A 21711-nucleotide genomic window follows, 5' to 3' on the forward strand; every position below is an offset into this window, starting at 1 on the left:
AAAAGCTAGGAAATCTTGAAACACATAAAATATGTTAAAATCCACATTTCTAATGGCACTTTAAAAAATAATCATTCTTCACCTATGAATCTAACTCAGTATTTTGATAGTTGGTGTAGAATCAATTCTTTTTTCTTTATTTTTTTTCTCTTTTTGGTACTAGAGATTGAACCTGGAGGTGCTTTACCACTGGGCTACATCTTCAGTCATATGTATGTGTGTGTGTGTGTGTGTGTATGTATGTATATATATATATATATATATATATATATATATATATATATACACACACACATATATATACATACATACATACATATGACTGAAGATGTATACACACACACACACACACACAATTTAGCTGTATTTATTTATTTTTATGTGGTGCTGAGGATCAAACCCAGTGCCTCACAATGTGAGGCAAGCACTCTCCCATTGAGCTACACCCCCAACCCTTATTATTTATTTTCAATTTTAAGACAGGGTTTGTCACTGAGTTGCTTAGGGCCTTGCTAAGTTGCTGAGGCTGGCCTCAAACTTGCCATCATCCTGCCTCAGCCTCCTGAGCTATTGGGATTATAGGCATTTACCACTGTGCCTGGCTCCTAGAATCAATTCTTCATCCTACTTTTCTTTTATGAGTATTTTATAACAGCCAAATAGTTGATGAGGAGAAGTTTATTTTTTAATATAAGAATTACAATAAATAAGTGCTTGCTAGAATTGAAAAAACAGTTTACCAGATTCTAATGAAATTATCTATCAGTTTTAGACAATGATCATGATTGATTGCCAAAACTAGTAGGTGGAAGGTGCAGCTGTTTAAAACGATGAGATAGCCCTTACACACACACACACACACACACACACACATACACACACACATATACATACATAATGCCAACTGTTACCTATGTGTTTATATGTATAAATATGTAAATAAATTTTTGAAAGGATATACATCAAATTGTTTATAGTAGCTATCTTTGGTTAGTGGAGTTTTAGTTATTGGTGTTTCTGTGGCTATTTTGTTTATCAGTATTTCCTGATTTTTCTATTGTGAATTTTGGATTACTTGTATATTTAAAAAGTTTTTTAAAGGACAAAGTTTGGAAGGGCAGATGCAAAATTTTTTTAATCAATATTTAATTTGTTATACAATGAACAAAGCATTATGGGTATAATTTCAAAAATTTAATTTGAAATAAATAAGATGGGTATATAAAGTTCTGAATTTAAGTTAATAAGTCAGTTATTTTCCAAAAGTGTATCTCAAAAATAGAACATAAGTTGGAGTGGGCTTGAAAAAGTTGATTTTAGAAACCCTGAAACTTTGATTGACTTATGTAGGCCAACAGAGTAAATTAGCAGTTAAAAAAATCTAGTGCTTGGATGGGGTGTTATACCAAAAAATATTGTGTCTTTAGTAAGAGGTTATTGCTGGTGTACCCTGCATGGGTTAGAGCACATCTGAAATGGCTGTTTGTTTTAGCTCCTTACTTTGAGTGGAACAAATGAAGTGGAGCAATGAAACAGGACCTGCATAGTAGAGGCCTTGTGATATGGAGATGGCCAGCCCCGGTAGAAGGAACCTATGAGAAGTGTGACGGCAGACTACAAATATTTTGAAAGGGTGTTGTGGGGAGGAGTGATTACAGAGTAAATTTATTAGGAAGCAGTTTTCACTTAAGTCAGCATAGGGAAGAACTTTCTATTCTCATTATCCTTCAGGGAATTGGGTCTGTTCACAGAGTGGCAGAAACTGGGGAATAGCTGACAAGCATCTTAGACTCAGTTCTTTTGTTGAGAGGAAAATGGGGTAGCCTGAGCTCAAGATGTTTCTACCCTCGAGACTGTAAATGGACAAGAAAGAAATATAGGGCTATTTGTATACAAGAAATAGAGACTAGATTAAGGTTGGATCACAAGTATTTGCCTGTCATTTTCACTTTTATGACATTCTCAGTGTTTGAGGTTTACCTCATTAAGTTTTATTTTAATTGGGCACAGTGGCACACACCTGTAATCCTGTACTCAGGAGGCTGAGGCAGGAAGGTTGCAAGTTCAAGGCCAGCCTGGACAACTTAGTGAGACTGTGTCTCAAAAAAAAAAAAAAATGCTAGGGATGTAGTTCAGTGGCAGAATGTCCCTGGTTTGATCCCCCGTACCACCCAAATCAAAAACATTTCATTTTTGTATTAGAAAGTGGTCTTGGGGCTTCAGTTTCTTTCTGTCTTGACCAGAGGGCACTGAACTAATGGCTATCTAAATGTAGAAAACCAGATTTTATCTGAGTGTACAGGGAAAGGCTGAACAAGTAAACCACAAAACTAAGTAACACCTGATGTTTAAGAGCACAGTCTCTCCCCCTTAGTTTTCTTACCTGCAAGATGGCAACAGTAACACCAAGCTTGTCCAGAGCTTGGGAGCATGACCCTCATTATGCATTTCACTTATATCTTTCTTTCTTTCTTTCTTTTAATGATGCTGAGGTTTGAACCCAGGACCTTGTGTATATGAGGCAAGCATGCTACCAACTGAACTATATCCCTAGCCCTCACTTGTATATTTATTGAGGGTACCTACTCATTCAAGAAATCATGGGTGAATGAATAAATGAATTAAATCACAAAAGTCCCTTACTTGACATTGGATACAGTAACCTGAATGTAGAAGTGACACTCTGTAATTTGACACTGAATTCAGTTCATTTCATTGTACATTCCAGTCTGCCTTCTGTGTTCTGCCTACTTTATGAGAATTATGATTCTTGAATTAGGATTAATTTTGTGGGGACTTGTTTTGCAAAATGACTTATCTTTTTTTATGAATGGGTTTTGATGGTTTGAGAATACTTTGATGTGATGTCTTGAGTCATTTTTGTTCTGAGACTCTGAGAATATAAAGTTTATGCCCAAAATATTTTTGGTTGAAACTGCTAGTATTTTTTTAAAGTTACAGATAATTATAATTGGGTTCCCTCTCAGATATTGATTCTTTGTTTCCATTATTTTCTAGAGAATGAAGATCTAGAAATCACCAAGGCCATCTCTGATCTAGCACCCCATCCCTCGCCCCACAGGTAGGGAAAAAAAACTGTTTTGGATAAAGTGCATTCAGAAGTTTTGTCTTCTGAGAATAAATTGGTGAATTGGTGAAAGAAGCAGACAGCAGTTTAAGAGGTATGACAAGTAATTAATCAGCCTTAAATGGGCCTGGGGACAATGTCAGATCTATTATAAATTTTTCTTTTACTCTCATAGAATAAAACCAACAAATAATCTAGTGTCATGTTGTTGTTAATCTGCTCCTGAAGACTTTATTCAAGCATGAAAACACTTGAAATAGACTCCAGGTGGACTTGTGAGAGAATGTAGTTTTTTTTTAACCTAAACTATGTGTGTGTGTACACAGACAATTAAAGGCGATTTTTTTGTCATGTAATTTTCAAATTAAACCATTATGATAACCTCTAGGTTACTGTAGGTTATAATTTCCTTCCCTGTCCATCACATTTACCCACCATCACTGATATCAGAGTGTATAGCAGAATTCTGAAGTCTAGAATGAGAGAAAACCAAACATGAATGGAGTAATTAGTGACTCTAATAATTGATGAACACAGAGCTAGTGGATATTGTAGTCCAATTGATAGTTTCATGGTATGTTATTTAAAATCTGTGGTGTCCATGCCCCACACAAAAGGCATTTTAAAAATCTCTTAACTTTTTGAGTTATATTTATAAGTTTTTTCTTTTTTTGTGTATGAAATAATTTGGTTAATATTATAATATAGTTGGTGATAATAATACTCATACTTTATTAAACATTTATCTGTAATAATGATAATAATAGTAATGATAATATCAAAATATCAAATATTCCTATTTGCTAAATATTATACCAGCTGTTAAAGTGTATTATCTCATTTAATCTTCAACCCTAATGAAATAAATACCTACTTTTTTTTTTTAACTATAGCTTATCCTCATACCAGGAATAGAGGGTTTTATGTATGTATATATGTATATATTTTCTTTTTAGTTATAGATGGACAATACCTTTATTTTGTTTATTTATTTTTATGTGGTGCTGAGGATTGAACCCAGTGCTTCACACGTGCGAGGCAAGTGCTCTACCACTGAGCCACAATCCCAGTCCCAGGAATAGAGGTTTTGAGTTCTGTGCTTAGAGCTGCTAAATTATTGTATATAACAACCTTCCTCCAGGCTTTGGTTATGTGAGACAGTTCACATTCTCATCAAGCCCCCCCCCCCCCACTCCTTTCTATCTTCCTGCCTCTGTTCCTTTTTTGCATATGTTGATTTGAAGGCTCTTTGGAGGGTAGATTTTGGCACAGAATGGTTTTATCCTCCTAAAAATAAATATATTTTTTGAAGTAGAAACAGAACATTCTTAGACCAAAGGAAATTTAATTTAAAATCTTGGGAGTCAAGAAAAAAATCCAGCAGGTCTGATGCTGGAAGCTTAGTGCTTGTATTTTGTGTCTACAGGAAATGGAAGCAACAAAACTCTCTGTCGTTTTAGTGAGGCTGGCCAGGCTCTCCCCACCCTTTGGGCTGTCCTCCCTGTTCCAGTTCAGCACAAACCGAAAAGCTTAAATTAACTTGGAGATTTTTCCTCTACGTGACTTATCACCACCATCAAGTGATTTGCAATTTTTCTTTCCCAAAATACCCTTCAGTAATCCTCCAGGACATAAAATGCTAATGTGAACATAAATTTATGTGGCTGTTGCATGTCCAGTTTTAAAAAAATTTATAAGTAGAACCATATGTTCAAAATAACATATTCAAAGGCAAAGACTTAGTTTTATTTTATTTTTGAGATCCTGGGAATTGAACACAGGGCCTTGCACATGCTAGCAAGCCCTCTACCATTGAGCTGTACCCCCAGCCTGACACTCAATTTTAGATGCCACAGTAAGATCAAGGAAATGGGGCTGGGGATATGGCTCAAGCAGTAGCGCGCTCGCCTGGCATGCGTGTGACCTGGGTTTGATCCTCAGCACCACATACAAACAAAAATGTTGTGTGCGCCGAAAACTGAAAAATAAATATTAAAAATTAAAAAAAAAGATCAAGGAAATGATTCAGATTGACTCGTGTAGTCCCCCCATCCCATATTATAAATGGTAATATGATCCAGAATTCCTTTTTTGTTCCCAAGTTAAAATTAGCTTATTAATTAATTTAAAAATTTTTTTTTTCGTACCAAGGATTGTACCCACCGGCACTCAACCATTGAGCCACATCCCCAGCTCGTTTTTTGTGTTTTATAGACAGGATCTCAATGAGTTGCTTAGAGCCTCACTGAGTTGCTGAGGCTGGCTTTGACCTCAGCAATTCTCCTGCCTCAGACACCTCCTGCCATGGGGATTACAGGCATGCACCACTGTGCCCAGCTAGCATATTCATTTATTAATTCAACAAATATTTTGGGTTGTGTACTATTTATTCATTCACTAAATATTTGTTGAGCATCTACTATATACCTGGTATTGAAGGTACTACAAATGAACAAAACAGTCCAACTCACTGGCCTCACAGATCTTATACTGTAGTGGGGGATGCAGACAGAAAACAAATATGTAGCATGCTTCATAGAATCTGAGTTGTCATCTCACCTGTAAGATGTGCTGTTATCTGATGTACCACCAAAAAAGAGAGTCTAATAGGGACACCAACAGCCTGCATCTTCAATTAAAAGATAGAGACACAGAAAAGCTCAGCAAGAAAATATGAATGTCTCAAACTTGGCATTGTTTAAGGGGAGGAAAAATACCTTCCCTGAGAATATGAATCACAAATCATAGTCATCAGTTTGTTGTCTAATTCACTCTGCTCATGTGGTATAAACAAAATCCTTAAAGAGAAATTAATTTCAGGGTGTCTCAGGCTGGTAAGGTTCCTGCACTGGGAGAAGCACACACAGCCCTCCTGTGGGAGAACTCAGTGTTAGTCTAGACCTATGGCACTTTTAAGACATCATCAGTTTTTAAGAGATCCTATATTTCAGTTCTGTTAAAACCCAAAAACTAAAAAAAAAAAAAAAAAAAAAAAAAAAAACCCAAAAACTGAGGGATGGGGTTGTGGCTTAGCTGTAGAGTGCTCGCCTAGCACGTGCAAGGCCCTGGGTTCCATCCTCAGCACTAGATAAAAATAAATAAATAAAATAAAGATATTGTGTCCAACTACAACTAAAAAATAAATATTAACAAAATATTTACACAATAAACTAATGTGTATCTTGCAATCAATAAAATATGTTACATAGTATGTCAGGCAGTACTAAGTGAAGAAACATGAATCAGGGTAAGGGTATGAAGAGTGAAAGGGTCAGGGAAGGAAGAGCCATTTCACACCCTATATCTAGGGAACCTCATAGAATGGAATAGTGGTGCAGAAAGCTGAAGGAAGAAGGCAGCCATAAGTGAGCTAGAGGAAGACTACTGCAGGCAGAGGATACAGCAGGAGCGGAGAGGAGTAAGAGTGTTGGATGTGACTGAGGAGCATCAAAGATTCAGAGGCCGAAGTTGCTGGAGTAACCTTCTACAAACTAGGGATTCTAGGAGATGAGGTGAGAGTGCTCGGGGGCGGGGCTTGCTTTTACATGCTGTGCATTCAGAAGGAAGGAGGCCCAGACCCTGACATTAGGCTTGCCTTCTAGAAGAGGGGACAGAAGAAGCAGAAACAGACTAAAAGTTTACTGGGTTTAATTAAAAGTATTTTAAAAAGTATTAAAATAAACTCACAGACCAATTTAAAACTTACACTGGATCACTCAAGCAAGCCTGATTCTCTTGATTGCTCTGATATAGGTGGAAGGCCTTGGATAATCCAAAAGATGGCTCTGTTTATCTGAAGAAGAGATAATTTATAAACTAAGAATTACTTTTCTTGTTTACATTAACAAAGGAGAAAAGAAGAAATAAAGAATGTTGCCCTAAAATAGGGCATCAAATATTTACACTTTAAAATATTATTGTGGATCCCAAAGAACTTTTTTTTATGTGAGTTTTGTAAGGTCAGGCCATGGTGGTGACCAAAAGGAGGCAGATTTAAAAGCCTCTTATGAGGATTTATTGAGATCCTACTCCTGGGCGGAACTCTGTCAGACCCACAGAGCAGATAAGAGGGTCTGCGGAGAAACCGCCTAGGGGATCCACAGGACTGGAATTTGATGGGGCTTAGGGCAGGAAGGGAGGGCTTGGGACAGGAAAAGGGGCTCTTAGAGTCCCTTGTCCCACTGGAGTTGGTGGGGGGAACTGGCTGAGATCCAGGGTTGGCCAGGAGACCCTGCAGTTCCCTCAGTGCCTGATGGGTGTTTCTTTCACATGCGGGCTGCTTGGTGCTTTGTTCCTAAGTCACCTTCATCGACCTGACAAGTTTTATCTGTCAATATTTACTATATTAGAAATTAAAATGAAAAATTAGAAAATAATTATTCATTCACTTAAAAACAACAAAGTTTTTAACTTTATATGTATTAGTTTAAATAACACGTTTTAAAAGAAAAGCAGCTTAATTTCCAAAGTAACAGTAATGTAGACATTGTAAATCTCTTTAATGCCTGGATTTAATAAAAGCCCAATTAGATTCTCATCTCTGCTTCAAGTTGCAATGTCAGATGTCTCTGGAAAATTCCCCTGCCCACTCTTGACAGTAAGAGTTAAAAGGAAATAATATTTTATTATTAGTATGAAAACACAGATTTTAGTTGTATTTGATTTTACAGACTCCCTGAAGGGTCCTAAGGACCGCAGGAATCCCCAAACTATCCTTAATAACTGTTGCTCTAAAAAGCCATGTCAGTTTGAAAAAAATTTATATTTTAGTTTTAGGTGGACACAATATCTTTATTTTATTTTTATGTGGTGCTGAGGATTGAACCCAGTGCTTCATGCATGCTAGGCGAGCACTCTACCACTGAGTCACACCCCAACCTGCCATGTCACTTTTTATTGGCAACAGATTTTCAAAAGACCTGGGGTATTGTGCTCCAGCCCTGATACTTAATTCATATTCTAGTCTCTCTGAAGCCAGAGAAATGGAGGGACGCATGAATCATTCCTTTGCCTCTTCAAAATCAATTATTCACATAGCTGTGTTTTCAGTCATTAGGATAGTTGATTATTGGGCTTAAAAGGAAAGGCTGGGATGCGGCTTCGTGGGAGAGTAGTTGCTGGTTATGCAGGAGGCACTGGGTTTGATCCCCAGCAAAAAAAAAAAAAAAAAAAAAGCAATTGCCTCTGGCAGTGAACTGGGATATCCTGGGTATGAAACAGAGCTGCTGAAAGACTTTGCCCCTGAGGTAACTGTGGAGGGACGGCCTTGCAGATCATCTGGCACTGCTGTTCATCAGCCTCTGACTTAGGCAGGCCTCCCACCCCTTGCTTCCTTCTGGTGACTGTGTAGAACCAAACTCATTCTATCTGTTGAAATCGTGTGGAGTACGTCCCAGAGTGAGGAATAGTCAGACTCATGAAAGCGGAGAGTAGGATGGTGGTTATGCACAGGTCAGGGCATAGGATAGAATAGGGAGGGGCTAGTCAAAGGGTTCAAGGCTTCAGTGAGATGGGGGGAGTAAGTCCTGGAGATCTTTGCATACTATGGTGACTATGGTTAATAATAATTTTTTATACTTAAAAATTGCTAATAGATTTTAAATGTTCTCACACACAAAAAATTATGTGAGGTGATGAGTGTATTAATTAGCCTCATTTGATCATTCCACAGTGTTTGTGTGTGTGTGTGTGTGTGTGTGTGTATAATATTTTACACATAAATATGTACAATTTTTATTTGTCTGTTAAAATAAATAATAGAAATAACACCAACAAAGAAAATCAGACTGGGAATCCATGTCAGATGACGGAGCTGTTTTCTATGGTTCTCAGAGCCTGGGACCCAGCTTTGTCAGTCCATGTGCCCACTCGTGGTCAATGCCTTACTGTGGGCCAGTTCAGCCCCTGGCAGCGGGGAACTGAAGTGACAATGGACCTAAATGCAGAAGGCAGAGAGTGGAGGTGGGGTGTCCTTTGAACCCTGTTTTATTTCAGAGTTTCTCCAAGACTGTTGTGCCTTTCTGAAGAGCCCTTGAATTGACATGCTCTCTTCTTCTGGGAGGCCACAGATGGTATGTCCAGTGAGTAAGGATGCCACAGAAGATCTGCAGGGAGCAACCAATCCCTCCAAGGCTCCAGCTTTGGTGGAACAGCATTTGCTGCCTGCAGACCAGGCCCACGTCCGCAACCAGGTAGGGAGCATATTCTGGCTCGCTCTCATACAGAGGAGTTTGGGGCACCAAAATTTAGATACATAATGGAAGGGTTGGAGTTAGAAACCATAGTGACCTTGCTTCCAGAATTCTCTCTTTGTTCCCTTTATAGCATTTCACTCTTAATTGTTTTGTGAATGATTATCTGTATCTCCCACAGGGCCTGTTATTGTATTAGCACATAATAGGTACCTTTTCAAAAACTGAAGTTTTGGAAGAAATGTTAAGTGTTCAGTGTTCTCTAAAATCCTCTTGATGTGAAGGACCTTGGCATTGGACTATTTTAGTTTCACTTTTCTGTGGAAGTTTTACTTAGTATTTATGGTAAAGATTCTGTAAAAGTGGTGTTGATAAGCGGTGGTCCTCTTGCCACAGAGGTCTTCTTGCCATAGAGATATGGATGGTGGGGATTGTATGTATTATTATTAGCATAGATATTATAATAATAATCACTATTTAATAAAAGCAGCAAGCATTATAATAACATTTGTATAATGCTTTATAGTTTACATAAGTTTTTTATCTATAACACTATTTATTCTGAGAACAGCCTTGCAAGATGGATACCATTGTGACCCCCTTTATCAAATGAGGAAACTGAGGCTATGGCTATGCAGCTAAATGAGTTACAAATGAAATCTGTTGTTCAACCTTTTGGAAAAGGAAGGATTCCTTTAGCACACTAGTCAAAGTCTGATTCACTTCATCTAGCAATGGAGATAATAACTGGATTGCTTATTCTGCCAAAACAGATACTGTGAAAACCTAGCCTGGATGCACTGTAAACTTGATTTATTTCTTTCTCACAAATACAATTCCAGCTTCCTAACTGTATTGCTGACTCGCTGCTGCACTTTCCCCAGTGGGCAGTAGGTGTAGATTTCAGTAGGTGTGTCCCAGCTGGAGAAGGGAATAAGGCATAATACCATGAAACAGTCTGAGTGATTTGAAGGGAAACCCAGCATAGAGAGAGAGTAGGCTACTGTAGGGGTTATCGAGGGCTTTGGGTATCAAGTGCCATTTGTATTCGTCCATACATGTCAGGTATCGGGCAGCAAGTGCACTCTTCAAATGCAAATCCTGGGGCTGCTCTAAGATGAAATTGTTTATAGAACATAGTAATGTTGAGGGTGAGAGCTTGAGGTGTAGATGAAGGAGAGGGAGGGAAGAAGAGAGGGAGAGTGAAAATGAGAGGGAGGGGGAACAGACTGAGACTGGAAATCAGTTTCTCTATGCAGCATTTTGATGAACTGGCTGATAGTCATATAGAAGTAACCCTTGAGTGGGACATAGCCTCAGTGTAGAAGTAAATCTTGTAGCCAGAGGCTGTGTGGCAGAGTGGGAGTTGAGCTAGATGATGGGAGCACTGGCATGAGAGAAGCCACAGACAGTGCTATGCAGGCTAAGGTGAGACCAGGCATGGCCCAGAACACTGGATGCCAAAGGCAGGAGCAAGCTGAGAGGATGTTTGTGGGGAAGAATTGTGAAAGGGTATGGAGCAAAAAGACTTCTGTAAAATTGCAAAATGTAGGAAAGAACAAGAAAGAATCCTTAACCCAAGGAACATTTTTCTTTTAAAGTAGAATTTAGCATGGTGTGGTGTCTATCCCAGCTACTTGGGAGGCTGAGGCAGGAGGATGGCAAGCTCTGGGTTAGCCTGGGCAACCTTTCAAGGCCCCGTATCAAAATAAAAACATAGAATAAAAGGACTGGGGATATAACTCAGTGGTAGAGCACTTGCCTAGCACGTGTGACTCCTGGGTTCAATTACTCATACTTAAAAAAAAATTAGAAAAAGAAGAATTTATTAGCAACTTGAACTTGGAAAAAAAGGAATATTGAATAGCATGTTAAGCTTCAAATTGGGGTACTGGGAGAAGTAGGGGAGGGGGGGCTCACTTTCATTTAGAAAGAGGTTAATTGGAATCTGCCACTTCAGTGTGTCCTTTAACCAGAGTTCTGATGTGCAGATGGCCAAGTACCGAGTTCCACAAAGGTCTGGAGACATTGTTATGATCCAGTCTGAGCATACAGGAGCTATTGATATTCTTTCAGCTGATTTGGAATCTGCAGATCTTCTGGGGGACCACAGGAGAGGTAAGACCTCTAGAAATACAGAAAATGTTTTTTTAAATTTCTAATAGACATGTAAAGAAAGGTAGGCAGGTGGAAGGGAAGAAAATGACTTATGAAAAGAAGTGAGAGAAGCCAATAGCAAGAATGTCTTTGTGGCAACCTCCCTAAGCAAAATGCTGGGTGTGGGAGCATTTCTCCACAGTTTTCCAATAGCATACTTCCTGTCCTTTCAGTTTCCCCACCTCTGATGGCTCCTCCATGCATCTGGACCTTTGCCAAGGTGAAGGAATTCAAAAGCAAGCTGGGCAAAGAGAAGAACAGCCGTCTGGTGGTGAAACGGGGTGAGGTGGTGACCATCCGGGTACCCACTCATCCAGAGGGGAAGCGTGTCTGCTGGGAGTTTGCAACTGATGACTATGATATTGGCTTTGGAGTTTATTTTGACTGGACCCCTGTAACCAGCACTGATATAACTGTGCAGGTCAGTGATTCCAGTGAGGAAGAGGATGAAGAAGAAGAAGAGGAGGAGGAAATTGAAGGTAAATTTAATTTTAACATAATTTGCAGTTTTCATTTCTACCTTAGCCTGACTTCTAGTGACTACTTCTTGGGTTGTAGCAGTCCTCCTTAGAATGCAGGTGTGAAGGGATCCAGCAGCACTGTGGGCACAGAATCCAGCATCACAAGCTAAAGTTAAAAGGTGCGGGCCAAAGTCAGACCCTCAGAGAACAGTCCAGTAGGGTTGGTATTGAGGCATTAGCTGAAATTTTCTTTCCTTTTAATCAGTACCTAATTGTTTCCTCAACCTTTTTTCTGGGGGTGGCTATAGGGTTGGAGCAGAGAGAGAGGAGTCACTGCTTCTGTATGTAGAAGCTGGGTTTTTCACATCACGTGGAAACCTGAAGTTATGTTGCATTTCTCTCTTATTTTAGGGCTATTTATTCTTAACATGGAGCCAAAATGAGTGAATTTGCTAAATGTACCCTTTTTTTCTTCCATGTAAACTGTCTTAGCTGTCTGACTGCTCACTTCATGGCTAGAGCAGTTTACAAGTAGTATCTGAGCTGGGTGTGGTGCTGCACACCTGTAATCCCAGCTACTCAGAAAGCTGGGAGTTCAAGGTTAGCCTGGACAACTTAGTGAGACCATGTCTCAAAATAAAAAAAATAAAAAGGGCTAGTGTGTAGCTCACTGGTAGAGTGCCCTTGGATTCAATCCCCAGTACCGTGTACAAGAAGAAGAAGAAAAAGAAAAAAGTAGTCTCTGCTCCATTCTAGCTGTTACTTGTAGTGCTTACTCACGATGGCCCTGAGATATTTTGAGGGGGGAGGTAATCTAAGAGTAGATTCTAAGCTTTAGCTGTTTTTTGTAGTTTTTTATAGAATCTTAAAATCAGTTCCTTAGCTTGCTTCTTTGCGTCTGCAAGGAAATCTACAGGTACTTAGAGAAGAACCTTATGTCTTATTTGCTGCTTTTTAGGAAACCAAGTGGAAGTTTTGGGGTCTCTCTGTACAACATGTTTATCTGCATTTCCTACTCATGTTGGCTAGTCCTTTCACCTACTGAATGAAAGAATTTCTTGATATTCCCATCTAAATATGTCATTCTACCCCCCAGAAATACCCAGACACGTTTGGAGCTCATCAGGCTAACTCACTGTTTCTCAGTGTAGACATTATTGGCATTTGGGATGGGTCACTACTTTGTTATAGCGGTAGCCTGACTTTAGCACTCCTGCACCCTGGAGCACTAAATGCCAGTGTCACTCAGTAGTCACTGTTTTGACCAAAAAAAAAAAAAAAAAAAAAAAAAAAATCACCAGACATTTTTCAGTTCCCTATAATAGGAAGCCAAAGGCACCTCCCCTTCTCACTGAAATCATGAGGTTACCTGGCTCATCATCTCACCATCCAGTAGGATGTGTTCATCTCTGAACTCATATCCAAATACTGCTGTTTGCTTCTGCAGAACCTGTCCCAGTGGGAGATGTGGAGAGAGGTTCCAGGAGTTCCCTACGGGGTCGCTATGGGGAAGTCATGCCTGTGTACCGGCGGGACAGCCACCGAGATGTGCAGGCTGGCAGCCATGACTACCCTGGTGAGGGTATCTACCTGCTCAAGTTTGACAACTCCTACTCTCTGCTACGCAACAAGACTCTCTACTTCCACATCTACTATACTAGCTGAAGGACTGCTGAGACAGAGGGCAGGCTGTATTTGCTGGCTGACGCAGGCTGCCAGCCGGAGCCTCTTGTTTTAGATAGACAAGAGCTGAAAGTTCCGCGGGAGGCTCCTGAGCCTCACGTCCTGCCTGGCATGCCTGACTGTTGACCCCGTGTAGCTTTTTCCCCTTCTTGGCTTCTGCAGGTGGTGGTGTAGTCCCCTGTTCTGTGGTCCCTGACTCATGCTCTTGTTGCTTCAGATGCCAGCAAATCCCTCTTTGAAGGCACCTATCAGGAAAAGCCTCAAAGGAAGTAGGATGATGTCTTTTACAAATAGATTGGTGTTGGTACAAGGTTTATCAGTCAGGTTGCTGCTTGCTCCTCTTGAGAGCCTATATGCCAGTGTGTTCAGTGGCACCCACCCATTTTACTTTTTAAGGTGCCAGAAGAGGGAAAAGCACATTGCCCATGAAGGAGCCCAGTGTCTTGGACAGAGAAAGCTCTGTCCATCCTCTCACCACTGCCATATTCCTGCCTGCTGGGTATTCTTGTTCTCTAGCACAGGCTGCGAGACCTCACTGCCTTGGAGGGGTACTATTATTCCTGATGGCTAGACCCCTCCTTTTTTCTCTTTCCTAAGTCTGTGTTTTTGCCATACAGCAAGAACTTTCATGCAATCTAAAGTGATGATCAGTGTAACCTAAGATCTTCTGGGAGGAAAAAATGGGCTCTATCACTTTCTGTTCCAAGAGCTACTTTCCCTTACCAAGGCCACTGGCAGTTGATGGAGAAAGGGTGGAAATTAGATACTGAATTGATCTTGGAATCCACCCTTGAAATTCTAGTGTTACTCAATTTTTAAAAAATTTAATCCAAGAAAGAGGGATATCATCAGAGAGAGGTTTAAAAAAGAAAAAAAAAAAAAAACACTCCAGATTCCCCCACCACATTTTTTGTTTGTTTGTTTGGTTTGGAATTAAATGCAGTGAAACCCAATCAGATTTTCAAAGTTTCTGGATTTAGGGTTTTTTGTATTGAGGGCTAAAAGCTTTTGGTGTTCAAAGTCCCTTAGGAAAGGGACTGCTGCTGATTGTACATGTTCTTTACCTGACCAAAGCTTGCATCTGGTGACAGCCTTCCTCACTCTGTTCACCCCGAGGCCTACGAATGCCAGAGTGCTGTGGTGCTGCAGCGGGCAGCCTCCGGGTGCCAGGGCCTCTGGGGAAGAAGGAGAACAGGGTGAGGCCAGGACTCCAGCAGTCATCTGTTCCTCTTTGTTTCTTGTTCCTGTGTGAAGTCTGTTACTCCCGTTGAATTTTGAATAATTAGATTTATTTATTTATTTATTTTTTAAGCACATTTCATTTTTGCCTTTGAAACAGTTTCTTCTGTTTCTCAGAAGGCTTTCCCATCTGTTCTGAGCCACTGAGGCCACCTCTTCAATAGAGTTAAAAATGATTGTAGGAGAATTTGGGAGGTGACTATGTTCATTCCTACAGGTCAGTCCTGTGATGCTCTGGGAGGCGTCTGCCCCTTCAGAGATGGATGACTGCAGCCTGCCCCACGTGTAGGTGCAGTCCAGCACTCCTGTGAGGAGTTCTAAATGGCGAGGGAGCCTACTTGTTCTCTGGGAATTGAGTGCAGAGGAATTGACTAGCCAATCAGTGACTAGCCAATCACTGTGATTCCAGGATTTCAAAGTCCTTTGCCTCCTCTGACACCTTTTCATGATGTTTTCTTTGGCTCATTCCTTTGTTGTGTGGGTTCCTCACCCCAAGCCTATCCTCCTACAGGAGTGGTCACTTGAACAGCAAGACTCCTCCCAGTAGGTCTGTAATAGTGTCTGTGTCAGGAACAAAGGACCATGAGTCCTAAGCCTCTGTTCTCCTGGGAGCAAAGCCGAAAGTAGGATAGGGTGTTGTGGATTGCCATGGCATTCCGTTCTCTTGAGTGGCATCATACCTCCATTATTGTATCACTGCAAATGTGTTTTGTAGAGGATCACACTGGCCAACATTTATATATCTTGTAAGAAATTATTTTAGTGACTGTTTGGGCAGTGGAGAGCAAATATGTCATGGGTCATTCGTTACATAGCTTTGTGGCCACTCTTTCATCATGAAGTTGAATCATGCCTTAGCTAATCAAATATGGTCTTTGTAAAATAATTTTCTACTGAGCTGTTTTTCAGTCGTTGAAAGCCTTGCTTATTTTTTCCTGTTTATTATCAATCTATGACTTTATCTCAAATATGGAGCTATCAGGTCACAGGTAGCAAGCTCCCAGGGATAACATGCACCTTTTATTTTTTTATTTTTGTCACAAGAGTCTCTTTGCTTATTTTCTTTGGAATCCTGGTTCTGTTGTATCAGGGAACCCTGGGGGACTTGTTTTCATCACCTCTATGTGCCTGCTATTGTCTGGTCATTTTGAAGTCCTGGGCATTCCTTACTGTTTTTTCCTCCATAGTGTTTCTTGGTTTCATTAGCACAAATAGCTAAAAGAAGATAATCTCACAGTCTAATGCATTTACTATTCTCATATTAAATTTTTGGAATAATTGAACTTTAGAGACAAAAGTTATTTACTAAAGCACAGGTAAAATTACTTGAGAACCCACAGCCCAGCGAATTCTAAAAGGTGGCCACTTCCTCAGGCTGTCCTTATCCATGTTTATCAAACAGTGAAATGAAGATCCCTGGCTGTCACTCTCACTCTATTCTCCGGAGCTCAAGTAAATATTAACAAACAGTTTGGAAGAAAGTCTGTAGGGCAGATCTTGGAATTCTCCACACAGAATAGTTGAGTTCTAAAATTTTTTCAGTCCGTTTCATTTTCCTACTTTGTTGATAGATGGGGCATTTGGAAAGGAAGTTCTATTTAAAGTTGATTTTCCAACATTTTACTATGAAAAACTTCAGTAAACAAAAAATAAATATAAACACACATACATGCCATGTAGATCTTAAAATCATAAAGTGCTAATTTTAAAGAAAGATGATTCTAACTTTTTGTGCTTTTGACAAGTTAGAGAATGTTCCCTGCATAGAGAGCACCAGCTCTCCTGTGTCAGGGTGCCCCTGGTTTTTAGCAGACCTGTTTCATTCAACCTGAATTACCTGAGACGTGGCCTTCACAATAATGGTTCTTTTTCTTTTTCATCTTTCAAAATTCATGCTGTCTTTCTGCCTTCCCTCAGGCTATGATTTCTGCCACCATTCCCTCTAACTGGCATTTCAGTGTGAGGGTAATTGGGAGGCTGCTCTAGAAAGACTTGATTCTAATCTCTATTGCTTTATGATACACCCTCAGGACTCTGAAATTCAAACTCAATCCTCCTTTATCACTAAAGTAGGTAGCAACTTGAAATTAGACTATGCTTAATTTTTAATTAATTGATTTGTATGCTTTTTAAAATATTTTAATCTATTTAGGAAAACAAAATGAACTTTTAAAAAAAAGTATTATTTCATTTTAGTAGGGATATAGAAGAGTTAAATTCATAAGCGTGCTGCCTTTTATTAATCAATGGGATTATATATTGTGAAATTCATAGTATACAAATTTTGTATTTTGATAAGCCCCACCTAATTTTCTCCCTCTTTGAGAGAATTAGGTGAAACCCAAGCCCTAAAGTCTGTGTTTTTATATTTTATTTTTAAAGACCACTTTTCTGCAAAAAAGTTGCCTTTAGCCTCAGTCTGTGGTTGTAAGGTATGGAGCTGAGGGACTCTGTATTTACATGAAAGACTAGTTCTAGCAGAGGGTGGCAGGGGTGCAAGGTAAACAGTTTCTTGTGGCTTGAGAACTGCCTTTTAAATTGATCAAAAGGAGTGCTATCAGGATAAAACAGGAGGGAGAGCAGAGCTATGAAATATATCCTGGGATTCATTGAATGTTTGAGTTGCATTTCATTCACTGGAATTATTCTCTAAGCCAGGAGCTTTCCTGGTTTTCTTGTGCTTTCTGGGGGATTCCCAAGCCCAATTTGCTGACTTTTCCAACAGGACCACCTAGTAGGTCTCCTCTGCTAAGTGTAATCCTGACGTGAGGATTCATTTCATCTCTCTGTTCTTTGGGATTTAAAAGCATTTAGTGCCATGGAAAAATGGTAGAATTAGAGAGAGGCTGAGAGGAGTCAGTTCCAGATGTGGTCTGAATATGGCCAAGAAGGGGATGGTCATTTGACCAACATCACAGATGAGCCTAGAACTACAGGAGGGGGTTTGGGTAACACATAGACCCCCACAGGCCAACCGAAGGGGCATGGTTAGCCTGTGTTGGATGGGCAGACACAGGGTACCTAGTACAGCAGGCTACTCTCATTCTTCCCCCATTAAACTTTCTACTTAATAGTTTTTTCCTGGGGCTAAAAGATCCACAGCAACCTCTTTAAGTTTCTTTCCACATTGCCCAAAGTGAAGAATGCCTAGAAACCAAAATTTGTCTCAATAAAGAAGCCTACCACCCCTGCAGAGTCAAGGTGGTTGAAGATAGAAAGCCAACCTGTCTGGTGGAAGGAAGGAAGGTAACTCCGTTGCTGTTTTAGGAGGTAGGCTTGTGAAGACTGTTTGACAGAGGGCAAATCCTTGTATTCATTGTGATTGTGCTCAGGGAGGAAGTAGGGAATGAGTATTGAAAATCAGTCATGAGATACCAGGTGCGGTGGCACACGTCTGTAATCCCAGGAGGATTGCAAATTTGAAACTAACTTCAATAATTTAGTGAGACCCTGATTCAAAATAAAACATAAAAAAGAAGTGCTGGGGATGTGGCTCAGTGGTTAAGTGACCCCGGGTTTGATCCCTGGTATAAAAGAAAATCACTCACACCTGGGTGTTTGCTTTCCACTGATCCAGTGCTCTGCCTCTGGTGACCTCTATGGGAATGGGAGGAGACAGGCGAGTACTGCTTTGGCTGTGTGTGTCAGGTGACGGTCAGTGGCTGTCTTTTGCTCTGTCTAATCCATCTAGCACTTCTGGGCATTCCCAAGTACATCCCATTATTTAGGTGGTGAGGTTAGGGCAGAATTTGTGACCCAAAGAGAAACTTTGTTAAGCAGGTTTCAGAATCACTGTTCCCTCTGAAGTGTCTCATTGTTCCTGCTTGAACCAAGAAGGTTACATAGAACCTCTCCTATTTGAATCCCTTATCTCCAAGCTAAGGAAATACAATGAATAGTCTACAGACTGCAATAGTATAGATGGTATGGCTCATTTATAAATTGTCATTCCTCACAAACCAAGTCCAAGGGCAAGACACTGGCTGTGACGTTATCTGTAGTCCTGGCCACTGGTTTGAACTCATCATCTGATTTCTGTTTTATGTACCTTGAATTCTTCTAAGCCCAAGGCATTTGTGCCACAGATACCGTCATGGCTTTTTTTCATCCTAAGATATGATGAAAAGGTGCCCTAGAATTCTAGACACATAGGCTACTAGATGAAATTTCAGTTTTTTGTATCATTTTAAGAAGATAGTTTTGGCTTATTTGAGGATGAAAAATTAGGTGAAATGACTTTCAGGGACAAAGCATATTTTCTAAAGTTCTGATACAGGTTCATGAAGAATTCTGAAGTTTGGGTTGAAATATCATAGTACATAGTATTGCCAAAGAGCCCACAGTTCACTGTCAACTTAAGGGGCTCTTCCTGAACTCTCCTCATCACTCAGGGTTGAAATGCCTCGTCCGTAATGCTCCTTGTTATTGATTGTCATTGTTGATTCTTAGGTTCAGGCCAGGAATCATCTGGAAATCATTATCTTAATTCCTTCTCTCATGTCCTGAATAGTACATTTTACTAAGAAATTCTCTGTTAAAAATACTATTGTGTTCCTTTTTGAAATTATTATCCCATAAGTGAATTAGCTTTTATTTAATCCAGTTGAGTTATTTCCATTTAGTTATGTTAAAGAACAAGTCAAATCTGGAGAAAGCAATCCCATGACCCATGACTCTGGTGTATCCATATTTCCTTAATAACAATGGGAAGCGTTTTGAAATTCCCAGAGGAAACGCTGGGATGCTTTGTAAAAAAAACCAAAAGCATTTACAAATGCATGTAGTCAGAGTGATGGACTGGAAGAAAGCAGACTGGGAATGGATGATGGGAGTGCAGGGAGGTGCTTGAAGATTTCCTAAACCACTGCTGCACAGCATGTAGCTCACGTTTCTGGAGGTCCTGCTTTCGTGCCATCACTCAGATCTATCAGTTGATTGAAAAGCGATCATGTTTTCCTGATAAATATTTAAGCAATTGGCAACCATGAAGATGTTCTTTCCGTACTGTGCTACATCATTCACTGATGCTGACTTTACAAAAGGGGTCTGGAAGGAAATCTGTATCACAGTTTTGTCTTTTTTATATAAAAGTATCCTAACTAATCATTTATCAACTTGTTTTACATGTCACCCTCATGAGAAATGCTGTCAATATTTCCTATAATTTCCACGTTAAGAACTCTGTACCAAATTGTATTTGAGTCTTGTGTCCTGCTGAGAGGTTTTTCTTTTACAATACCATATTTTATCACCCTGTGGCATTGAGTGTGTTGCTGTGATACAGTGATGATCCTGAGCTATGGTTCTTTAAATAGCTCAGTTCTCAGTGTTTTTATATTATGTAACAGTTTTGTGATGCTTTTGTGCATTTCTTTGTCTTCTCTTCTGAGTTTTGAAATCTGTCATAAATAAACTTTTTCACTGTGCACCTGGAACATTTGAGTTGTGTTTTTACTTGATTTACATCAAACTCTTTTCTCTTTCCTCTTCATCTCACAAGGAAAGCTATTCTGTGAATTCCTTTATAACCTATCAGATTATGTAAATTTTGAAAGAGGATGAAGATTAATGATAGATTTTTTGTCTTCATTTAAATTCAGGGCAGAATATTAAGAACTGGGAGAGCTGGGGTGGTGGCTCAGTGGCAGAGCGCTTGCCTAGCATGTGTGAGGCACCAGGTTCGATCCTCCGCACCACATATCAATAAATAAAATAAAGATCCATTGACAACTAAAAAAGAAAAGAAAAGAAAAAACTGGAAGCTAGGTTTGTAAAAAATTGGGTTTATAGTTATGATGAATAGAACATTGAATTTTAGTCAGGATTTGGTCCCTAGTGATGTTCATCTCCACATGAACAAACATACTCTTCAAACTTGGCACCAGTACTTTGAATACCAGGTTATTCATTAACATAGTCTGGGGATATTTAATTCATCCTGTTTTTATTTGCAAGTATGAAGCCATAACATATCTTGACATCTTTTAAAACACTGCCTCTTTACATTCCTGGCGCCTCATTACAAAGCAAGGACTCATCTGAGCAGGGCAGGATGCCATTTCAATACTTTGTTCAGTGCTATCTGTGACTCTAAGATGAGCCTGTCAGGTCATTCTCTGCTTTCATTTGCAACATATCCTAGAGGCTGAAGTATAAGGAAAGATATGAAATAACTGTGAGTTAAATGAATATAATCTGCCTATGAAAGTACACCATAGCCAACAATAAAATGCCTAGGCAGCTTACATGTAGCTAAGGATCTTCAAAGTCATGGTTGGGACACTGGGTCTATTATGTCACTCTAATATATGACAGAATTAAGATTATTTTTTAACTTTTAAAAGCTTTCATAATGGTCAAATCCTTGACTTTGACAGCCCAGCATTATATAAGGCAGCTCACGAATTATAGCTCTTAATACTCAGCCTTGATGTTCTTTAACCCACATAGTTCAGGCTTAATCACGACAGTGCTCTAAGTTCAGAGTATTCTCCCATAGCAGAATGGCACCTGTGGCCATGCAATCAAGAGGAGCCAATAAAACAAATATTTATCATATGAACATGTGTATTTACCTGCTTATCTAATAAGTTTATCACTTTCCTTAATAACTATGTAAAACGCCTGTGGAAAACAATTCCTGTGCTTTTTGATTTGTTCTCAGGTGTCTCCTGGCAGCACCTCCTTCCTGCTTTACTCCTTCCAAAGCATTTGCTGTGTCTTATTACTTCCATCCAGTTGGAAGACCTTGCACATCCGATACAGGATCAGGCCACTCCAACATCTGCTCTTCATCTACTGTGGCCACTCCCACTCTAGGAAGACTGCATATCAGGGGTCTGCTGAATGTCCCTCACAGATCTGACAAGTGATATAGAAATGAAGAAGGACT

The 21711-nt window shown here is 39.7% G+C and overlaps 1 protein-coding gene across 1 annotated transcript in view; it reads left to right on the forward strand.

Annotated features, from left to right (window-relative positions):
- Window positions 1–14425, forward strand: part of Tmed8 (transmembrane p24 trafficking protein family member 8) — a 41413-nt gene extending 26988 nt beyond the window's left edge. Inside the window, exons 2-6 of the mRNA XM_026402018.2 lie at window positions 3019–3082; window positions 9150–9279; window positions 11271–11397; window positions 11610–11915; window positions 13345–14425. Coding sequence (XP_026257803.2) covers window positions 3019–3082; window positions 9150–9279; window positions 11271–11397; window positions 11610–11915; window positions 13345–13562 — 845 coding nt within the window. The 3' untranslated portion in view covers window positions 13563–14425. The remainder of the gene's footprint in view (window positions 1–3018; window positions 3083–9149; window positions 9280–11270; window positions 11398–11609; window positions 11916–13344) is intronic.
- Window positions 14426–21711: the final 7286 nt, after the last annotated feature.

Source organism: Urocitellus parryii, chromosome 6 (assembly GCF_045843805.1).
Source record: "Urocitellus parryii isolate mUroPar1 chromosome 6, mUroPar1.hap1, whole genome shotgun sequence".
In the NCBI taxonomy this organism is placed as follows: Eukaryota; Metazoa; Chordata; class Mammalia; order Rodentia; family Sciuridae; genus Urocitellus; species Urocitellus parryii.